Source organism: Gadus chalcogrammus, chromosome 1, assembly GCF_026213295.1.
Source record: "Gadus chalcogrammus isolate NIFS_2021 chromosome 1, NIFS_Gcha_1.0, whole genome shotgun sequence".
Classification (NCBI taxonomy): domain Eukaryota; kingdom Metazoa; phylum Chordata; class Actinopteri; order Gadiformes; family Gadidae; genus Gadus; species Gadus chalcogrammus.
The window spans coordinates 15,863,014-15,883,013 of NC_079412.1; the positions used below are offsets into that span (position 1 = coordinate 15,863,014).

General features: G+C 43.9%; 2 protein-coding genes and 1 long non-coding RNA gene across 3 annotated transcripts in view; 1 reads left to right on the plus strand and 2 right to left on the minus strand.

Annotated features, from left to right (window-relative positions):
- Positions 1-4,930, plus strand: part of ca6 (carbonic anhydrase VI) — a 6,283-nt gene extending 1,353 nt beyond the window's left edge. The window contains exons 3-10 of the mRNA XM_056591782.1: positions 1-76; positions 497-592; positions 2,191-2,257; positions 2,608-2,765; positions 3,155-3,281; positions 3,435-3,518; positions 3,701-3,733; positions 4,030-4,930. The exon at positions 1-76 is cut by the window's left edge and continues 73 nt beyond it. Of these exons, the coding sequence (XP_056447757.1) occupies positions 1-76; positions 497-592; positions 2,191-2,257; positions 2,608-2,765; positions 3,155-3,281; positions 3,435-3,518; positions 3,701-3,733; positions 4,030-4,652 (1,264 nt within the window). The 3' untranslated portion in view covers positions 4,653-4,930. The remainder of the gene's footprint in view (positions 77-496; positions 593-2,190; positions 2,258-2,607; positions 2,766-3,154; positions 3,282-3,434; positions 3,519-3,700; positions 3,734-4,029) is intronic.
- Positions 4,839-10,670, minus strand: LOC130383898 (solute carrier family 2, facilitated glucose transporter member 5-like). The gene is made up of 12 exons (XM_056591794.1): positions 10,611-10,670; positions 10,341-10,439; positions 10,079-10,239; positions 9,606-9,730; positions 9,367-9,519; positions 8,625-8,750; positions 8,163-8,350; positions 7,508-7,618; positions 7,079-7,180; positions 6,447-6,522; positions 6,076-6,203; positions 4,839-5,426 (listed from the first exon to the last, which is right to left on the minus strand). Exons 1-12 carry the CDS (start codon positions 10,653-10,655, stop codon positions 5,202-5,204), a joined length of 1,539 nt encoding a protein of 512 aa, XP_056447769.1. The 5' UTR covers positions 10,656-10,670; the 3' UTR covers positions 4,839-5,201.
- Positions 10,671-16,323: 5,653 nt separating this feature from the next.
- The window catches only part of LOC130383905 (uncharacterized), a 5,533-nt gene continuing 1,856 nt past the window's right edge, over positions 16,324-20,000 (minus strand). The window contains exon 3 of the long non-coding RNA XR_008895858.1: positions 16,324-18,369. This is a non-coding gene — a long non-coding RNA (uncharacterized LOC130383905). The remainder of the gene's footprint in view (positions 18,370-20,000) is intronic.

The following is a 20,000-nucleotide window of genomic DNA, read 5'->3' on the forward strand; positions in this document are numbered from 1 at the left end:
TCTGCACTGGGGGGGCTGGGACCTGGAGGAAAGCGGGGCCGAGCACACCTTGGACGGCATCCGATACATGGCAGAGGTGCTCCTCAAGACATTGCTCATATACATTTATATATTATGATATGTTCCATATCTTCCATCTTAGTTGTGGTAAACCATGAGAAAACCATTAAATGTAATGTTATATTTCAACATGTTTAAGGGTTAGGATGATTGTATACACTGCTGATACTTTCTATGCACTTGCTATTGGTAAACAAAAACATTTTGATCTTATACTAATAAAATACATTTTTAAATGGAGATCCAAGGATGAAATCAGGCACCAGCATTGTCTTTACCTTCTTCCAACTGGACCAAACTCTCTTTAAGCAGTATATGAGAATATCAAATACCAATTGGACGGACGCTACATGGTTATGGAACGGTCTAAATGAACAGCAGGTGAGGGACATAGTTTGATAATGTGTTTTGCGTCTTCTCATCGTGTGTGTCCCAGCTCCACGTCGTCCATTACAACTCTGACAAGTACAAGAGCTTTAAGGAGGCCCGAGACAAGCCAGACGGCCTGGCAGTGCTCGCATTCTTCTACGAGGTAAATATATATATTTTTTTCTTGAAAACACTTCATCTTATCATCCCCATCGCTCTGCCTGGGATTAGCTAGAAAAAAAACAATAAGCCAAACAACTTGACTTAAAGACTTAACCTTGTCTTGATGATACATTTGTTTACTTTGTTAGTCTTATACGCCCAACACCCAATACAGGTTTTACATCAACATCGAATATGGCTGTTTTGAAAGGTTGATCCACTCCCTTTCAGGAAATGAGCAATCTATTGGTTTCCGGCCAGGGCTCTGTGCAACATCAGTCCAAAAGTTTTACGATTACCTAGTAAGACTTCTGGGTCGGAGATTAGTTTCCCATTGACCTATTGGCCTAAAAGGGTCTGATACAGTAATGTGTTTCCTACTTGGCCCAGTAAGAGCTGCTATTGAGCGCTTGTCACAGGCTTGCATTTTGAACCCGGGAGAGACCATTGCTGTGGCAACTGTGTAAAAGACATCTGTCTGGGTAGCAGTGTAATGTTGTGCAGAAAAAAAAGAGTGACCGGTTTATTTATGCCCGACCAGGGGCCCAGTTAATGCAATATTCTAGGAACGTAGCACAGACCAAACATTTCATTACATCTAATTGTATGGCCACTTGATGGCACTTTTCTTGTAGATGAGAACATATGATGTTTTAATTGTATCGTCTGTCCAGACCATACTCACAGAGATTCCTAAAGACCTGAGCAGTTCCAGCACGTAATCCACAAACAGCCTGTGTTAGTGGATTACTAATCAGCCTTCAAACTCAATTCTGGACCAATTTAAAGAATTGTTGTCCGCAATTCTATTTTATAGCCCCAAAATGATTAGTTCCATGTTTAAAGTTTTGATTTATCTTCTAACCCATGAGCCTTGTTGAATCTAGACCAATAACACGGGAGCAAACACAACAATCGACGTTCACATCTTGCAATTTGGGAAAGCTTCGGGAAAGCAATACAAAGCCGATGATATGGGAACCAAAGCTGTTTGGTTGCAGTCCAAAAATACTGCACCCTCACTATTTTACTGACTACCCTTGACAATGAAGAAGAACATTATGTAAAAACCATTAGACTCAATTGTCTTAATTTACCATGGTTTATATGAGAGGGTGAAGTTTGATTTCACCATGGTAATAGCTGTTTGCACATGTTTGGCGCGATAAGGTACATAGTAAGGTACACATTACTTTTCATCTTGTTTTTACTAGTTTGAAAATGAAAATCTCATTGAATTACACTGACCTATATGCCCTCATCAAATATCAGACCAGCTGAATTTATTGAATCGTTCAAACCCCTAACCCCTTGACTGTAAACTTCATAGGCAAAACACTTAGAGGGTCTCGGGGTGAATACGTGACTACCCAGGTCTTTTAGCATACTATGGGAGGAGTCCTATTTCAGTTAAAAACCTGAATGGGCAACCAGTACATCACAGAAAATGTATTCGATGTACTGGTCAGTGTTCATGCAGGCAACCAACCAATCAATCCACACAAACTTGGTAGAAGAACCGATGCACACACATCCCCTGATGCTAGGTCTCATTTGTCGTTTATGTTTTGATATAGTTTGCCCATGTGTTTTTATCAGGATGGGCACTTCGAGAACACTTATTACAGCGATTTCATCTCCAATCTGGCCCGCATCAAGTATGCAGGTGAGTTACTTCCTTCCATGGACGGAACCCAATGCAACAGACGTAGCAGACAGTTGGATTGTGGATTATGTTGTTGGTCGCTGGAGTTTTTTTATGCACTACCACATTACAGTGTCCTTGCTGCAGGTAATAACATAATAATATGTGATAACGGTATGAGACAGACCAGCCCTGATCCTACCCTACACTAGTGTGGAACTCGCTTTCTCGCCTATTCTCAGCCAATAAAGTGAATCACCAACCTGTGAAGCTGCATACGTGTTGAAACATTGCTTATGACACATTATTTACTTAAACTGTAACAGGAAACTGTGATGTTACTTCATAACAACGCCCCACGCCCCTCCCAGGTCACGCTATGAACATCTCGCACATCGACGTGCGCTCCATGCTCCCGGAGAACATCAACCACTTCTTCAGGTACCAGGGCTCCCTCACCACGCCTCCCTGCTACGAGAGCATCCTGTGGACAGTGTTTGACACCCCCATCACTCTCTCCCACAACCAGGTACCACTCTATCCCCTGACACTGGCTTTAGAGGGCAGGGAGGGGGTTCTCCAAACACATTCCTGTCTTAACGGTGAAGACTTAAGAGAGAGGACTCCAGGACTTCAATTAGAATAAATAAATAAATTATATACATATGAATGAAATACAAATTGGTCATTTCAAGTGAGGTTTTTGTTTTCATATTTATTTATTTGAGTTATGTTTATTTCTCCAAATATGTTATTTCAGAACCCTTAAAATAATTTCCTCTCTATATTTTATCACAGAACACTGATAGACCACTCTCTGCAATGTATCCTGATCCCGAAAGGCGGTATCAGCAGCATCCGAGTTGTGTTTTTTAGTTCTCCACCCAGAGTGTAAACTTCTCATCCCTTATCTCTCAGATCAGGAAGCTGGAAAGCACACTGATGGACCATAACAACAAGACCATATGGAATGATTACCGCATGGCCCAGCCCCTCAACGATCGTGTGGTCGAGTCCTCCTTCCTGCCTCGCCTCGGGAAAGGCAGTATGTGGCCTTCAAATTCAACTGAAACACGATGTGACCAAACTAAGGCCAATTTCCATAGACCTTATCCTGAACCCCAAAGCCTTTTATTAATTGAGAAGTAAATCTGTTTCAAAATGTTTATTCACGTTTGTTTATCTTGTTCCCTCTCAGCGTTTTGTCGGCAGGATGAAATCGAGTCGAAGCTCTTGAGAATCGAGAACATAATAACGTCTCTAGGAAAACACATTCATTCGAGTGAGTGGACAGTGTGCTGTCAGCATCAACTATCAAAACGAGCATAAATTTCTGAACGAGTCTGAACTGGTTTTTTTCCCCAGTACTTTTCTTCCCAGAAGGCATTTCTCTGGTAATACAATTGGTGAATAGTGTTTACAATTGGTTGACCTGGCTCGTTTTGTGTTTGTATAATTCCTCAGATGAAAGACACGACTCTAGGAGATCCAGCCATGGTGAGTGTCCAGTGATTTCCTCCTGTTCAATGCCTTAAACAAGATGAACAAATATGTAATGCGTGCCATTTTCTAAGGAAGAACGTGGCTTTGTCTTTTCGTCACCACAATCCTAACCCAAAGGGTTGTGTGTGTGTGTGTGTGTGTGTGTGTGTGTGTGTGTGTGTGTGTGTGTGTGTGTGTGTGTGTGTGTGTGTGTGTGTGTGTGTGTGTGTGTGTGTGTGTGTGTGTGTGTGTGTGTGTGTGTGTGTGTGTGTGTGTGTGTGTGTGTGTGTGTGTGTGTGCACTCCTCTTAGAACCCCAAGCGTTCTCCTCCCTCGTGCTACACTTCCCAGAGCGTAACGCCGGCAGCTACGCCCTGGCCCGCCTCGTCCACCCCATGGACCTGCACGCCTTCACCGCCTGCATGCACGTGCGGCCCCAGCCCGGCACCGTCCACACCGTCATGTCCTACTCCAGCGCCGGCGTGGACAACGAGCTCGTGATCAACGTGGGCTACGAGGTGGGCCTCTGGATCGGCAACGAGTTCGTCAACCTGCCGCACGGCTTCCAGTCGCCCGACTGGGCCAACTACTGCGTCACGTGGTCGTCGCACTCAGGCGCCGCCGAGCTGTGGATCAACGGGCAGCTGGGGGAGGAGCAGCAGTTCCTGAGGAGCGGATACTCCATCAGCACGGGGGGGGTCTTCGTCCTGGGCAAGGACCAGGACGGCTTCCTCGGCATCTCCAACACGGACGCCTTCTTGGGCCGCATGACGGACGTCAACGTGTGGGACTACGTGCTGAGCAAGGCCGAGGTGCGGGAGCAGCTGTCGTGCGAGAGGAACGCCACGGTGGCGGGCAACGTGTTCAGCTGGGGCGCCACGCCGCTCAGCCTGTACGGCGGGGTGGAGATCGACAACGACGCCCGGTGCAAGTGAAATCCCCCCCACCACCACCCCCTTCGCTCGACACTCAACTCCTGAATCCTCTCGAGTTTTTCTTTGCAAGGCCTTCAATATTTCTATATAAAAATATTAGCCCACGGTGAATGTGAACATTTGAAAAGAATATGAGTTCTGTATGGTTAGTTTAGAGCGTTTTAGAGAATGTTTAGTATATCACAATAGTTAAGAACTATCAACCACAGTGTCAGTCATGAATTTAATATCACTTTTTTGTATCAGCAATAAACAATTCTGAAAAAAATGAATGGCTCTTGTGATGACTTCAGGCATACACACAAACACAAGTTAAATTGTATAAGCCCTTGTGGCATATCAAAATGGCTCTACTAAACAGAACCTTCCATCCAAACAGAAATGTACACAACGGTCTTTAATGTTTTGGAACGGAGACACACAGAAGCCTTGGTGTTCGTTTGATGTAATGAAAAAAAGTCAATTCTAACCAGCTCCAGTTGCCTCAGACGTTGGCACAGCAGGGGAGACTTCCTCCCACCTCTCCCTCCTGAATGCTCTCGGTTTCCTCTAAAAAGCAGTGTCAGATAGTACATCCTCCGGTCCCACTTCGCTGCCCTTCAGCGGTTCGTCCCCGTAGGCCTGCTTGATCTCCACTTTGTTCTTCTTGGCGAACATCTGGCTGATCTCTAGGAAGGTCTTGTTCTTGGTCTCCTGCACAACCATCCATATGTAGATGAACGTGGCCAGGCAGATGCCGGAGAAGATGATGAAGCTGTACGGGCCCAGGCCTCTCTGGAGAAAAAGGAACAAGGTTGTTATTGGAAGAGGGAAGAGGGAACTAAACCCTTGATGGTCTGCAGCCACGGCATGCACCGTGTGCTACTGCTGGGATGAAGGCCCGAACACCCATCACCATCACCTGGAGCCGGGCCACATAGCATGATCTGTTTCTGGTTCCTGGGGGTTTTGGGGGGACTTAGTGCTGGGTTCTTCTTTGAGGTTCAATACAACACGAATGTCTTGTGACATTTTGCGCTTGCCAAACCGAAAGGGTTTTGGACTTTTGGATTGTACATTTTTGTACCTCATAGGGATGGGTTGTAGTAACTGGGCGAAAACATCGCCTTCTCCATCCTTTTTTACTTTTAAGATGGTAAATGGAGCTTGAACAAGGAGGAAGTATACATGAAAAGAAAATGGGTGTTTACTTTGGTGAGCCAAAGCCAAAAGAGTCTATAAACATAGACATCCATTCAAAGCATTTCCTGAAAACAGCCTTATTATTGATGTTTATAGCAATAATATGGTTCAGGATTATTATGATGACGATGATGACAATGGTGATCATGACCATGATCCCCATCATGATCATGGTCGTGTGTTATTGAGAATATCGGAAGGGTCTACTCATCAGAGGCCTTTTTCATCTTGTAGGCCTTACCTCTAGGAAGGGGAACACCAGTCCCACAGTGAAGTTGCACAACCAGTGGACTGATCCCGCCACCATGAAGGCAGCCGGCCTGGACGACTGCCTGAAGATCTCCGTAGTCACCACGTAGGGAATGGGACCTAGATACGCACGGAAGATGCGGTCGGACAGGGTTTAACCTCCCGGCACCGTGTCTGGTACATGTCACCGTAGTCTACGAGGAGCAAGGGCTCACTAATGGAGGAAGAGGATCATTTGTCAGGCCTTTAGCTTAAAAATGCATTATTATACGTCAACACATATCCAAACAACACTCGGCTAATGGGGCGCCATGGTTTGATGAGTGTGTGCGTAAACAACCACAGGGTCACAGGATCACTCACTGGGGCCTATGGCGTGGCCAATGACGTAGATGATGATACAGGCTATGCTGAGATAGGGCATCCAGGATAAGCTCTCCTGTGAAGACACATGGCAACAAAACAGCCCGCCATCCTGTTAACTATGAGGCCTTCAAAGGATTACGAACACTAAAGAAACCATACCATTCAGGGCATGTAGACAAGAAGACGCTCCACCTTGTATATGCACAGCTAATGAATGACCCATGCATGAGCCACCAGAGAACTATATTTGTTACTATATTTGTTACATCTGCTACATAACAGTATATAGCAGAATTGCTAATGCAGTATTTCTATAGAAACACTGTAGCTTTTCGATATCTGCTCTTATTATAATCTACAATGAATATTTCGCCTGTGCCAATGTGCCACACATGGACAATGGATGGGGTGCTATGAGGTATTACTTTCTATTTGTTACTATTGGGGACTACACACAGACACACAGGCAGCCCTTCTGAGAACGGGGCACTGCCAAGAGTGTACAGCAAGATAAGAATGGGAACGCACCAATGTCAAAATAAATGAGAAGTGGGATGTTTATGATAGCCTGTAGATGGCAGCAGCGTTATGTTTTCCCACTATATTGGGTAACTTAAACCAAATGTTACCTGGAATTTGAGGGCTATGGTGAGTAAAACACACGCTGCACAGCAGATCCCAAACCCGATCAGCAAAAGAAGCCTTCGACCTGCGGCCTCTACAATGAACACCTGGGATTATAACGTCCATATTAATTAAAACATTTAAAATACATTTTAATGACAAAACCCCCCCAAAAAAAACAACAACCCTCAAGAAGCCATCCAGTGCAAAGGTTGACTTTGAAACAACCAATATAAAAACTCATTAAAAAGTGAAGAATAAAGCTGTCCGTTGGGAATTAGCCAAATCCACTTACTGTGTAAGGACACAGAAAATCAGTTGAACATGTTTAAATCAGACCACTTTTAGTCCACACTGGATGGACAATAGATGAAGCCTGCATTCTGCTTTCCCTCAACACTAACACACATCGTTCTGGTGAGCAGCGTACTTACAGCCGCAATGGTCATGACGACGTTGACTGCCCCTGTCCCCACGGTAACAAACTGGATGTGGTTCTCCTGGACACCGGCTGAGGCATAGATGCTGTCTGCATAGTAGTAGATCTAGGAGCAATTAATATCACTTGTAAACATAGGCATGTGTAGGATTACAGCGTCAAATACATCAATAAACACATGTATAACTCCCTGACTAGCTGTGACTGAAATAAACCAATTTAATTTACTTTACCCCAAAATAATTGTTTAGCCTATTATTTGCTGAATGGTGGGAGCAAGGCTGAACTATGCGATTATGTAGTCTGCCCTGTTGCTTTAGTAAGCACAATAGTATGATTAATTAGTCTGTATAAGTTCAGTATTACACAACACGGAGGAAGCTTTAAGGTAGAAGCTGTAAGACCTTCCCTTCCTTGTTTCTGCCGAACACGGCTGTTTTCGGGAAAAAATGATGATGGTGGAATGAATCACGGGGTTTGCTGACAGGACAGCTCTGTTTCTTGCCTTTCTGTGTTGTTCCTCAACAACGACATCTAAAGCCCTGCAGGTAAGCATCTATCTGAGGTTGGCTAGACACAAAACACGCGAGTATTTCATAAAAGATGAACCAATGTAGCGGCAGTCCAGGACGGGGCTCGGGGGGTCTCACCGCGTTGACCCCCGAGAGCTGCTGGCCCATGTTCATGACGATGATGGAGGTGAGCTGCCAGCGGAGGGAGGCCTGGGACAGCAGGCGGACCACAGACAGCTGGCCCTCCGCCCGCTCCGATTGGTTCTCCAGACGCATCTCGGACAGCTCCTCGTCCACCTCCTCCCAGCCCCGCAGACGCTGCAGTGCTGGGGGGGCGGAGACGGGGGGGGGGAATACATAAAGACAGTGTTAGAAAAAGTAGGGTTTTAAAAGTATTCAATTTACTGTAAACAGGTCTGAGCTAGCCCCCAGGTCTTACTGCCCTACCTAGTAGTGTGCCACCCTTTCCTTTAAATAGATGTTAGTGTAATAGATCTATTCAGGTATTTGTGTTATCCCATCATTTAATCAGATGTACGGTGCACATTTGATCTTATCTTACTGTAAGATAGGACCTGATTGAGAGTCCCGTTCCTTTACCTTTCCTTGCGGTGGTGTCATCCCCTCTCTGGATGAGCAGGTACCGGGGGCTCTCTGGGAACAGCGGCAGCAGCAGTAGCTCCACCACGGCAGGGATACCCGTCAGACCCAGCATCAGAGGCCAGCCTGGGGGAGAGGGCAGACAGACAGACAGACACACCGACAGACAGACAGACGGGTAGACCGACCGACAGACAGACAGACAGACCGACGGACAGACAGACGGGTAGACCGACAGACAGACAGACAGACACAGACAGACAGACCGACGGACAAACAGGCAGACAGTCAGACAAGTTGACATACAAACAGATGGATAGGCAGACAGACGGGTAGACCGACAGACAAGACAGACAGACCGACCGACAAACAGGCAGACAGTTAGACAGGCAGACAGACAGACAGATAGGCAGACAGACAGAGACAGATGGGCAGACAGACAGATTGGCAGCCAGACAGTAAAGCAGACAGTCATGAACACAGACGAACAAACAGACAGACAGAGAGTCAGTCAGTTTACTCAGTCAGACATTACATCAGCACTCAACCAATCAATCAACCAGTCAGACCCTGTTAAAAGATGTATACATCTTTTAAAAAAAAAAAAAACGGCCCGCCAATTGTGGATCCCCAATATCAATGTCATGATACTGCATAATGTGACTCAGCGCTCTGAGGATGTATACGGTTTAATACAGTATAGATCATATACACGTAGATAAATATATATATGGGCCCAGACCTGTGCTGTTCCCTAGGATGTTCCTGATGCCCAGCACCTGGGCGCTGAGGATCCCAATGGTGATGAACAGCTGGGGCACGATGCCGAGGGCCCCCCGCAGGTTCTTTGGGGAGATCTCCCCCAGGTACATGGGCACCACGTTAGAGGACAGACCTGGCGATGGGGCAGGACCATCAGACACAAGGAAACACTGTGTCAATCAGAAACACTTCAATAAGGACTGTTAGTGTTGCTCTGACCGGCACATATGCCAACCAGAACCCTGGCCACGATGATGATCTCATAGGACCGGATGGTCTCGCTGACCCCCATCATCACGGCAGGGACGATGGAGAAGATGTTGTTGAAGAGGAGGGTTCCCTTCCTGTCAGGTGATCACAGACGTCGGCCTCACGTCATTGACTCACCAAGCAATGTACAATAGATAGTAAAAAGACTGATGATGAAGATATTAAATGTTGACATTACTTTGGCACTTTACTGACGTTTTCCGATGATTATTCCCATTTGTGTGTTTGTGCGTGTGGGTGTTTATTTTCCTGTGTGTCGTGTGTTGTGGTTCTGTTGGAACCTTTCATCTTGGTTATGAAGTTCTCAAATTACATGATCTTATTATTGCTAACGTTTAGGTAACCCGTACAACTAAATGTTGGCTTAATCACTAGAGAAGTCCATGCTAGTGAAACCCAAAATCGCCCTTCTTGTGCGTTACCTCCCCAGTTTGTTGACCAGGGGGGCCACCATGAGAGAGCCCAGCAAGCCCCCCAGAGGGTACATGGAGACGGAGAGGGACCACAGCAGAGTCAGCACCTCCTCTTCCATCGGTACGCCATAGCGCTCCATATAGGTGGAGTTATAGAAGGCCTTCATGAACTGCACAGAGTAACAGCAAATCAGGACAGTGAGGTCCCCTATGGACCACTGTGTTGTGGATGGAGTGTTAAATGGTGGAGCGACGGGGTGGTTTAGTTTACCAGTGAAGGGGAGTTGACCACGGCCACATTGTACCCGTATTGGAAGGAGGAACCGAATGCAGAAATGAGCGTGGCCAAGACGAGGACCGCAGTCAATCTCTGTCAGTGGATATCAGGAAAATGTATTAAATTCAATCATCCCAGCTAGGAACCTCAAAGCTTGTCACCACAGTTTGGTCATATTATTTTACCTATAATCGTACTCACTACTTTAATATGACATCAAAACATCAGTGGGGAGAGGGGCTGTGAAAAAGGTTCAGTACTTACCCCTTTTCTCTTGGATGGATTCCCCCAGTCCTGCTGGTCCGTCATGGCTGCCTGCCGGGTCTGTGTATGGATTCGTTGTTAGAGGAGCTGATAGTTGCCTGGCGGTGTACTGATCTTTGGACTGGGGCTCAGAGGGCATTGCTATCAGGGTTTACTGGCTTTGTAATTATCATTATTATTACCTTGTATTCCGAGTTTCAAACACAGTCGAAGGTGAAGAAGTTTTTTATTATAAGATGTTATCTCTCGATAAAGTCATGAGCGTGTATTTATTGCTCTCACTTCTTGGGCTCTCTACGTAAGACTTTCTTTTTTAAAATAGACATAGAGCACAGGAATTAGAGGCCAAAAAAACCTGGTCAGGGCTTACTGTTGGCTCTGGAAAATTTGAGGTGAAGCAATGAAGCGTTTATTTGATTGAAAAGTGTGTTATAGAGCAGGGAAACTTAGAATGAGCTCCCTCTGTTGGTTTTGGTCATTAATACTGCATCTGTAATGCTCTTGTCACATTGTTAGTTTAAATAAATTAATGTTATTGTGGATAATAAAGGATTTGGTTATGTACTGATTTAAATGATGATGGTTTGGATGATAAAATAACCAACCTACAGTAAAGCATGGCTCGACATGAAATTAACAACATCATTGGTGTTATGGAATAATTTTATATATTTTTATAGGAAAGTTAAATTTCCTTAATCTAAAATCCACGCAATAGCCTTCACAACCTTGAAATAAATACATAGATTTTAATCTGACCGTTTAACATAAATATAAATGTAGTGATATTGCCACAGAAATGAGAGGCCTCAAATTGTTACATTGAGATTTTATATTATAGATATAATTTTTCATCCCCTTTTTTCAATACTGGAAATAGCAGTATGACTACAGATCCAGACCCCTAATGGGATTTCTCTTCAATATCTTGCTCAATGTCTCCATAATTCAGCCGTGGATAGACCACAGCTCCATGCACCAACTCCCAGGCTCCCTGCGCAGGCCGTCACTAAAGGGCAGCACACTTCATTTTATTCCAGAAGATGGAGCCATAGGTCCAGCGGTGAAGCTTTAAAGTCACTCCGGGTGCAAAGCCGGTTGTAATCGATCCGTTGTCAAGCTATTCCCATTCAGACAATCACCGAAAGAAAGTATAGAATATAATGACCATGATATTAGATAGCAGCAAAGATTTCCTTCAGAATGCAGTTTCCCTTTTCAATTGCCTAACTGGCATGAAGATATGGAAGCATATGATGCCCCTCAACTTATAGACACACACTACTCACATACCCAACACAACCTCTCCTTGCTCTTGTTGTCCTCCTAGCATAAGGAGCCATTGTGCGTGTGCTGCATATTCTATTTTGATCGCTAGAGTCATGAGTGGGATGCTTCCGGGCTTTGTGGGATTAATGTGTTTCTGTGTTCGTTCCAAGAACAATCATGACAATAGATTATCATGTCGTAAACAAAGCCTTTGCATTTCCTTAGCAAGTGCATGGTTAGCTCATTGCAGTGTGACCTTCCACATCTTAAGTTAATGAACGAGGTTGGCAACTGGCCCGGTGTCCAATCAGCAAGCATCCTTCAAAATATCAGGGTGAGGGAGGGACGCCAATGTCAGCCAACTCTCAGGACCGATACAATGAATTGATCCTCACAGGACACTCATTGCAGCACTATAATCAAAAGCAATGTAAAAAACCCCCAAGGTTGATAACAGATGAACTAGCCAGGATTTATGTTACACTTCCAATGAGATAAGCAAAAGGTCACCTGAGATACAACTCATGAGCCTCATTTCACTTGTAGAGATATGGCACAGTATGGTTATAACTAGTGTATCAAAGCTCAATTTGGTTAATATTTCGTTAATATGATCTAATAAATGCCCTATGATGTTTAAACAGTCAAATGTATTATTATCGTTAAAAATTGTCATGTCTTTCATATCATAGGTACGATTCCCAAGTAAGCATTACTCACACCCACTATTTGTCCGCAGTAGGGGCTGGAAAAAATTGAAAAGTTGTAGTATATTAATAATGTTAAATTCGGTGTCTTTATACGTAGCTGTATTTCGGTGACGATATATGACAGTGAATTATTGTCCTGCCCCAAGGGTCAAAGCCTAATACAGTTTTTTCCAATACATCGTTTGTTCTGCATGAGAGAAGGGTAATTTAATAAATGTCACAGTCAGGAAAAAATACCTAATTCATTAACAACGGAGGCCATAAGCAAAACAATCTATGAATCCAGTTCTAGCGCAAAATTTTAAATGACCTCTCAGCCTTGGAGAGGGCCAGGTAAACACTAATCACATGCGACTAAAGAATAATTAACCCTGGGCTTCAACACCATGGAGTGGTCTCCTTTCTTTCCCCTCCAGCCATGCACTGCGGTAATGAATCTTATTGATTGCAGGAGAGGCCTAAGGACATGCTCCTACTGAATTCTATAGAGAATGGAGGAACAGGATATGAAAGGGTTTGGGGGGAGGGCTATGAGGCCGTTAAGTAGGGGTTTGGGTAGAGGGGGTCTATAGGGGACTTTGAGGGTTCAGCGGGTGCAAATACCCATACTCATTAGTATGAGTTAAGGTGCACTGTAATTTGCAGGGTGCTGAGCAGAGATGGACAAAGGGAGGGGTTAAAGGGAAACAGGAAGTGAACAGCTTTCAGGAAAAAGATAAACGGTAATAAAGCTGATGAGTGGAGAGGATCTGTGGGGACCTTTATGGGAATATTAGACACACACTGACACACCCACACAGATACAAATGAAAACACACACACACACACACACACACACACACACACACATTCAAGCACATACAGACACACTCACACACACAGATACACACACACACACACGCACGCACGCACGCACGCTCGCTCGCACGCACGCACGCACGCACGCACGCACGCACGCACGCACGCACGCACGCACGCACGCACGCACGCACGCACGCACGCACGCACGCACACACACACACACACACACCAGAAACTTAGGGTTGAATAAATACATCCATTTTAATATTGTAGCAAAACATGTTCTACAAACTATTGAACAGGTTTTAGCTTCTCCTAATTAATTTCCTCCCTGAAACTAATAATTTAATAAACAAATAATGCTGAAATGAACCTCAAATATTAGTGTTGCAGGATTGTTTAAGTTCTTTGTTCAGCTCTGCTCAGGAGAAGCATATCAAAACTATATTTTAAAACGCACCCTTATAAAACCATTAAAGGGATGGACGACAACCACACACCTAATGAATATCTTGGAAGGATAATTTCGAAAAGTATATTAATATGACGCATGATTGTAGGTGTGGTCTGAATCCCCAACCCCCTCGCTGGTGTACCATATATATAAACGCTGCATTGGCCTTTAGATCGCCGCAGTGGCTAACGCCGCCATATTGAAGTCATAAACTTGACTGTTAACAGTAAAGGGAGGAGCTGGTGTTTTTTTGGATAACAATCCCTGCAAAATTTACATTTCTCAACCGATTACAATAAGTCATTTCTATTCAGTGGCTTATGATCTCCGTGGGGTAAAGCAAAAACCTTTTACCTTTTAGCATATTTCTTTACGGGCCACTTTTTGCCTCTCAAATATGGCGGGGACGTTGATGTAAGGCAGAGAGTGGCAGAGCCAGAGAGATCTGTGATCTCGCCGGCGGGGTGGTCACGTGGTTCATGTAAGCCTGAATAATTCTAAAGACGCCGCGCTGCCATGTTCTTCTATGAGAGTGACTTGAATGGTAAATATATTTAAAAAAACAACACATACCCAAGTACATTTCTGACTATTGTTGCATATTTGTAAATGTCAGTTTTACATTTGGGGTGGTAGGGTGACAACTGAAAGTTATTTAGATACATTTTTAAGTTTGAGGGAAAGCTTCAGTTTGTGTAAGTATGGGTAGCACTAGGCTACTGACTTTAGTGGCTTAACCTTAACTTTTACCTTGCTACATCTGTTCTGAAATCAAAGACGATTCAAGATTTTATTTTTTGAGCAACTACGACTGGATTTCCTTGATTTTGCTTGTAATTCCAATTCATTTACCCGTGGTCGGAGAGCGATTGAGAAAGCAGAGTAGCAGCAGTCCATTTAGCATTTAGTTTCCAGGAAACTGCTTCTGATGAGCCAGGAGCTGACCAACCATGATACTTTTAAGTCTAAGCCATACACAAAGTATGGCATATATTAAAGAATAACAAATCATTATGCTTGGATGAATGAAATAGTATTTTTTTTATTAAACAATGAGCGAGACAACAAGAATGTGTGTGTGTGTGTGTGTGTGTGTGTGTGTGTGTGTGTGTGTGTGTGTGTGTGTGTGTGTGTGTGTGTGTGTGTGTGTGTGTGTGTGTGTGTGTGTGTGTGTGTGTGTGTGTCCAACTGGAAAAACAAGAACAAAGTGAAGGAATAGGGATGAATATTGTGTATATATATATATATATGTGTGTGTTAACAAGAGAGGAATACGGCGAGGAAAGGAGACAAGTAAAACAATAAAAATAAAATGGGCAACTGGTTATAAAACCCTTCAGCAAATCCAGATTCCACTGCCTAACATCTGCACGCTGCAAAGGAGGATGCAGCATGTAAAGCTGGAGCCAGGAGTAAGAAGTGTTTGAGACGCTGACTGTTTAGAAAAAGAATCCTCTCCACATATATCAGGCTGAGGTTTGTGGAAACAAAAACAAGTGGGAACAAGTATGACTAAGAACAACGAAGCAAACATATAGTAAGTACAGCAGCAGCCACCGCCATCAGCATCCATCAGCAGCAGCATCCACCTGCAGGAGAATGAAAATAATCAGATAAGACCTTGAATAGCCTGTAGGTCAATGAGTTTCCCCACACATGGCCAAATTGCTGCCAAGTTGGGGAAGGGGTGTACAAAAACTGACTTTATGAAAAAAAGAATGGCAATACTTTTTGATCTCATAGGTCCCATAGGTTCTACGCATTCCGGTAGAGCCCATGGGACCTATCAGATCGAAAATAGAGTACGCCCCTTCCAGTAGAGCCCATGGGACCTATGAGATCGAAAAATATATGAATGGGTTTCAATGGAGAGAAAGTAATTATTTTCTGATCCCAGTCTTTATATGCCCTGGATACACAAATGTTGTTTGTGGATTTAAATGATAATTTTTCATGTCAAGAGTATGACCGTTTATTGTTCAACTGTTCAGTTAAAGGCGTGGACCGGCTTTAACTGAAAAAAGCCGGTGTGACTGGTGTGGACAAGACCGACAATCTCCCCCTCGGCATAACTGAAACTCTCCACATGCCCCGAGTCCGACTTATAATGGTTTTCACCTCTTTGGATGCTTTTATCCTCCCCTCCGGTGAAGTGGAGCAGAGAGGTACCGGAGTTCCAAGCGCGGGTGGTGACGTATGTCATTTGCGTCGACAACAGCGAAGAGCTCACACAAAACCTAACATTATCATACTTCTTCGCGAAATGATTTAGTTTTCTTTGCATGAAAAATTATAATTTAAATCCACAAACAACATATGTGTATCCAGGGCATATAAAGAGCTCGGACCAGAAAATAATTGCTTTCTCTCCATTGAAACCCATTCATATTTTTCGATCTCATATAGGTCCCATGCATGGGCTCTACCGGAAGGGGCGTGACTTCGCCACTCTATGGAAATGTCGCCACTCTGTTATATATCACTCTGATGTAAGGCAATGGAGTGCCATTTATTATTCATAATAAATTATTATGGCATCCTGAGCTAATACAAATATAATATTTAAAAAAAATTGTATTTTATTAAAGAATAGCAACTTTTTTATATTTCAAGGGGCTTCTATTTAAAATGTCAGCATTTCTTTATTGCAGGGGGATTTTATTTATTTATAGATGGACTTTTATGTTCAAAAGTACCATAGACAGCCCCGACTTTAAAGTGGCTGAGTTGCCAGCACGAGCACGAAAATAACAAGATTTTATGATTGCAATCCGCCGACTTCCGGGTTTCCCGAACTTGTCATGCGTGCCTACATGTTTCTGATTCAAATCTGCTGCCGCGCTAGATCCCAGAGCAGTAAGATGCCTCTGGTAGAATCTTCTTTAATAGGTCCATGGGTAGAACCCACGGTCATGGTAGTAGTAGGATCACCATCCATGAGGAACCGAATGCAGAAAGGAGCGACAGTTAATCGATGAGGACAGAGTTCGAGACTACTGTACTTCCATCCTCTAAACAGTATTTCTCAAACTTTTTTTCTTGGAACCCATTTTTTTAAAATTACAAACCATCGCGACCAAATTCACAAAAGGCCTTATTTATTTTTCATTTTACATTAATTTGGCGACCCAATTGAAATCTCCCGCGATCCACATGTGGGTCGCGACCCAGTCTTTGGGAAAGAGTGCTCTAGAAAGTTTGCGGATCATCGTATAATTACTAGTGCTGCTGTATATTCAGTGTTTCTGTGCTGTTCCAGGGTGCTTTAGCTCTGAGCGATATGAGATATTATAAAACGTTATTTATTGATTCATTGTTTTGACTCATTTATATATTCATATGTTCATTCATTTATATATGTATTGCCTGTTTCCGGTTGTATTTCATATCAATATTTCTGTATTTCCTACAGAAATCTATTTATATTTTATATGGACTATTGGCATTTTAAATAACGCCTCAATGGTTCGCAGATGGATTATTTTGGGCCACCTCCATAGCCAGGTAATGACAACAACTTCATATCGCTGCCTCTATTATTGGCCGCAACAAACCATACAAATAAACTACAGCAATGGTTTCTGAGAGGAAGTTGACAAAAATTACAAAAATAACTCTTCATCGTGTAAATGTAGCTTACTTACAGTAACAGTCACTATACGGACATTTCCAGTTTATGTCGTGTGCATTCCAGATTTTAGAAGTTTATACATATATATATAGGCTATATAAGGTAATCTATAATGTTATATTTTCTATTGAATGTAAAACTATAGCCCGCCACAATACTACTACTAATTGCTACTATCAATGCTACAACTTACAATAATAACAGCAAGAATAGTTTAGTTTATAATAATTATTATCATCATTGTTATCAGCATGAATGATAGCATTACCTTTGTGCTTTATCATTGTTCTGAATGCTCAAGCACTTAACAATAAAAAAGAAAAAGTCTTGCATTTTTACTTAATTTTATTACATTCAGGATTTTTACAAGTGTACAATACTAATGCCACAATTTTAAAGTGGCAGTGGCTTTTGCTGCTCTCCAGCATACTAGTAAGCGCTGTGTTTTTACTTACCACCAGATGTCAGTATTGCATTAAAACATAATTTTACTGACGTCCGATCACATGGTCAATAGAGGCTGAAAACGGACCCTGTTACGTTATGGTGGCAGCTCCATCATTCATAGTATAAGTATATTTGTTTCGTAAGAGAATTGAAAGACATGTTCTTGTTCCGCTTGTTTGGGCCCATTTTCTTTGGCTCTTCCTCCCGTTCCAGGGCCCATTTATCGCAAGAGTTTCTGCGGCAGTATACTTGCTGATTGCTTCGTTCTCACTCCTCACAACAACCAGCTAAGACACTGCCAGAGAAACACCCACAGTAGGCAAGTCTAGCACCATCCATTTATGCTTGAAGGTCTTGTTTGCTGACAGCTTTATGCTAATATTGTCCACATTCAGCCATGTGGGATATTCTCGATTCCAGTTGCGTTGGACTAAACGGGAGCCGGGCCTGAAAGATTAAAAAACAGTGGTGGAATCAGGAAAGCATAATGAAGTTTGAAAAAGATGTACCCTACATACGCCTAAATGATATGCAGCATAAGCACATTCCGTGTGACTCAGATAAGGTATATCCAAATATCATAGTCAATTGACAGATGCCTATGCCTAGCCGAGGCATCTAGACTTTGGATAGCATCGCTTTCAGCCTGCACAACTTGGCCAAACATACCCTCGACCTAAGAATAGACTTGCAATGACTCATGATTTTTCAATAAAGTTGACATTGAATCAGCCCTTGTTTTTCTGTGTGTTTGTGTGTGGATACATCTATGCTTTCTAGTGTTCTCCGGTGACCCAAGCAAAGAGTTGATTTGAACGAGGCTGAAAAAAAGCTGCAGAATGTAAGTTGCACTTACTCTCTCTCCCGTTTCTCTCTCCTCTCCTCTCCTCTCCTCTCCTCTCCTCTCCTCTCTGTGTCTGTGCATGTGTGTCTCTCTGTCTGTCTCTCTCACCTCTCTCAGTCTCTCTCCTCTCTCTGTGTGTCTTTCCCTCACTCGGTCTCTCTCCTCCCTCTGTGTGTCTTTCTCTCTCTCTGTCTCTCTCCTCTCTCTGTGTGTCTCTCTTCGTGTGTGTGTGTGTGTGTGTGTGTGTGTGTGTGTGTGTGTGTGTGTGTGTGTGTGTGTGTGTGTGTGTGTGTGTGTGTGTGTGTGTCTCTCTCTCTCTGCCTGCAGTGCTATTCTGGGCCTTCTGACCGCTCCATAGTGTTCATAGTGTGCCCTGCTGACAGGACAACAGAGATACTAGAGAGCCCTCCGCAGTGACGGGTGACTGCGGGAGAAGTGTGGAGGTTATTAAGGAGACGTCCAAACAGGCCCCAGAGTGTCACGTGGGGGGGACCCTGACCTCCTAACGGTCGAGACATTCCCTTTAGATTGGCTCTACTGCAATCCATCCCCTAGAAGAGACATCCTCATAATCCTCCACACAGACACGGGGGCGTCCTGCAAACATGCACTGTCCTGTTATTGTACATCATAGCCCTCGCGCCGTTGCTCCGCTGGACACTGGACAAACACATGCCAAAGAGAAGAGGCTGTGGTGCACGTGGGCAGCATGTGAAGCGATGTGCACAGTGCCTGCTGGAGGCCTGCGTCCTTGTGGCCTCGTGGCTGCGGTTAGTTTGGGAGGGGGGGGGGGGGGGGGGGGGGGCTTTGCTACACCCAGCACATGATAGCAGGAATGTCGTCCTGCGCAGGGCTTGATGTAATCCCTAATACAGGATTGCGGAATACCACAGAGAATCCCCCCCCCCGCCTAGGCTGCGGTGATTTAGGTCAGAGTAGGCCAATATAATCTATGGTCTACATCAGAGGTCAACCTCGCTCGATGCTGACTCGTGGTTCTAATGTTATTGTTCCTCTTTAATGGCCGCCCGGCATTCCTCCTCAAAAAAAGTGAAGGTGAGATAATCGTTGGACTCAGTGGATGATACTGGACAATGTATATTTGAGCACGGTAAGGTGGTGGTTTTAGTTAGCTATGATATTTCTGTCTGTAGCTACAGGCCTGCAGTAGAGCACCTTTAGGAACAAGATTAACAACCGGTGTGAATGACTATCATTTTCAACAATTATAAAG

Coding starts and splice junctions, on each gene's coding strand:
- LOC130383898 (XM_056591794.1), bottom strand. CDS start 10,655: ATGACGGACCAGCAGGACTGGGGGAATCCATCCAAGAGAAAAGGG. Junction 9,731..10,078: donor CTGGTCAACAAACTGGGGAG/GTAACGCACAAG, acceptor ATCACCTGACAG/GAAGGGAACCCTCCTCTTCA. Junction 6,204..6,446: donor TGGCCACGCCATAGGCCCCA/GTGAGTGATCCT, acceptor GTGCGTATCTAG/GTCCCATTCCCTACGTGGTG.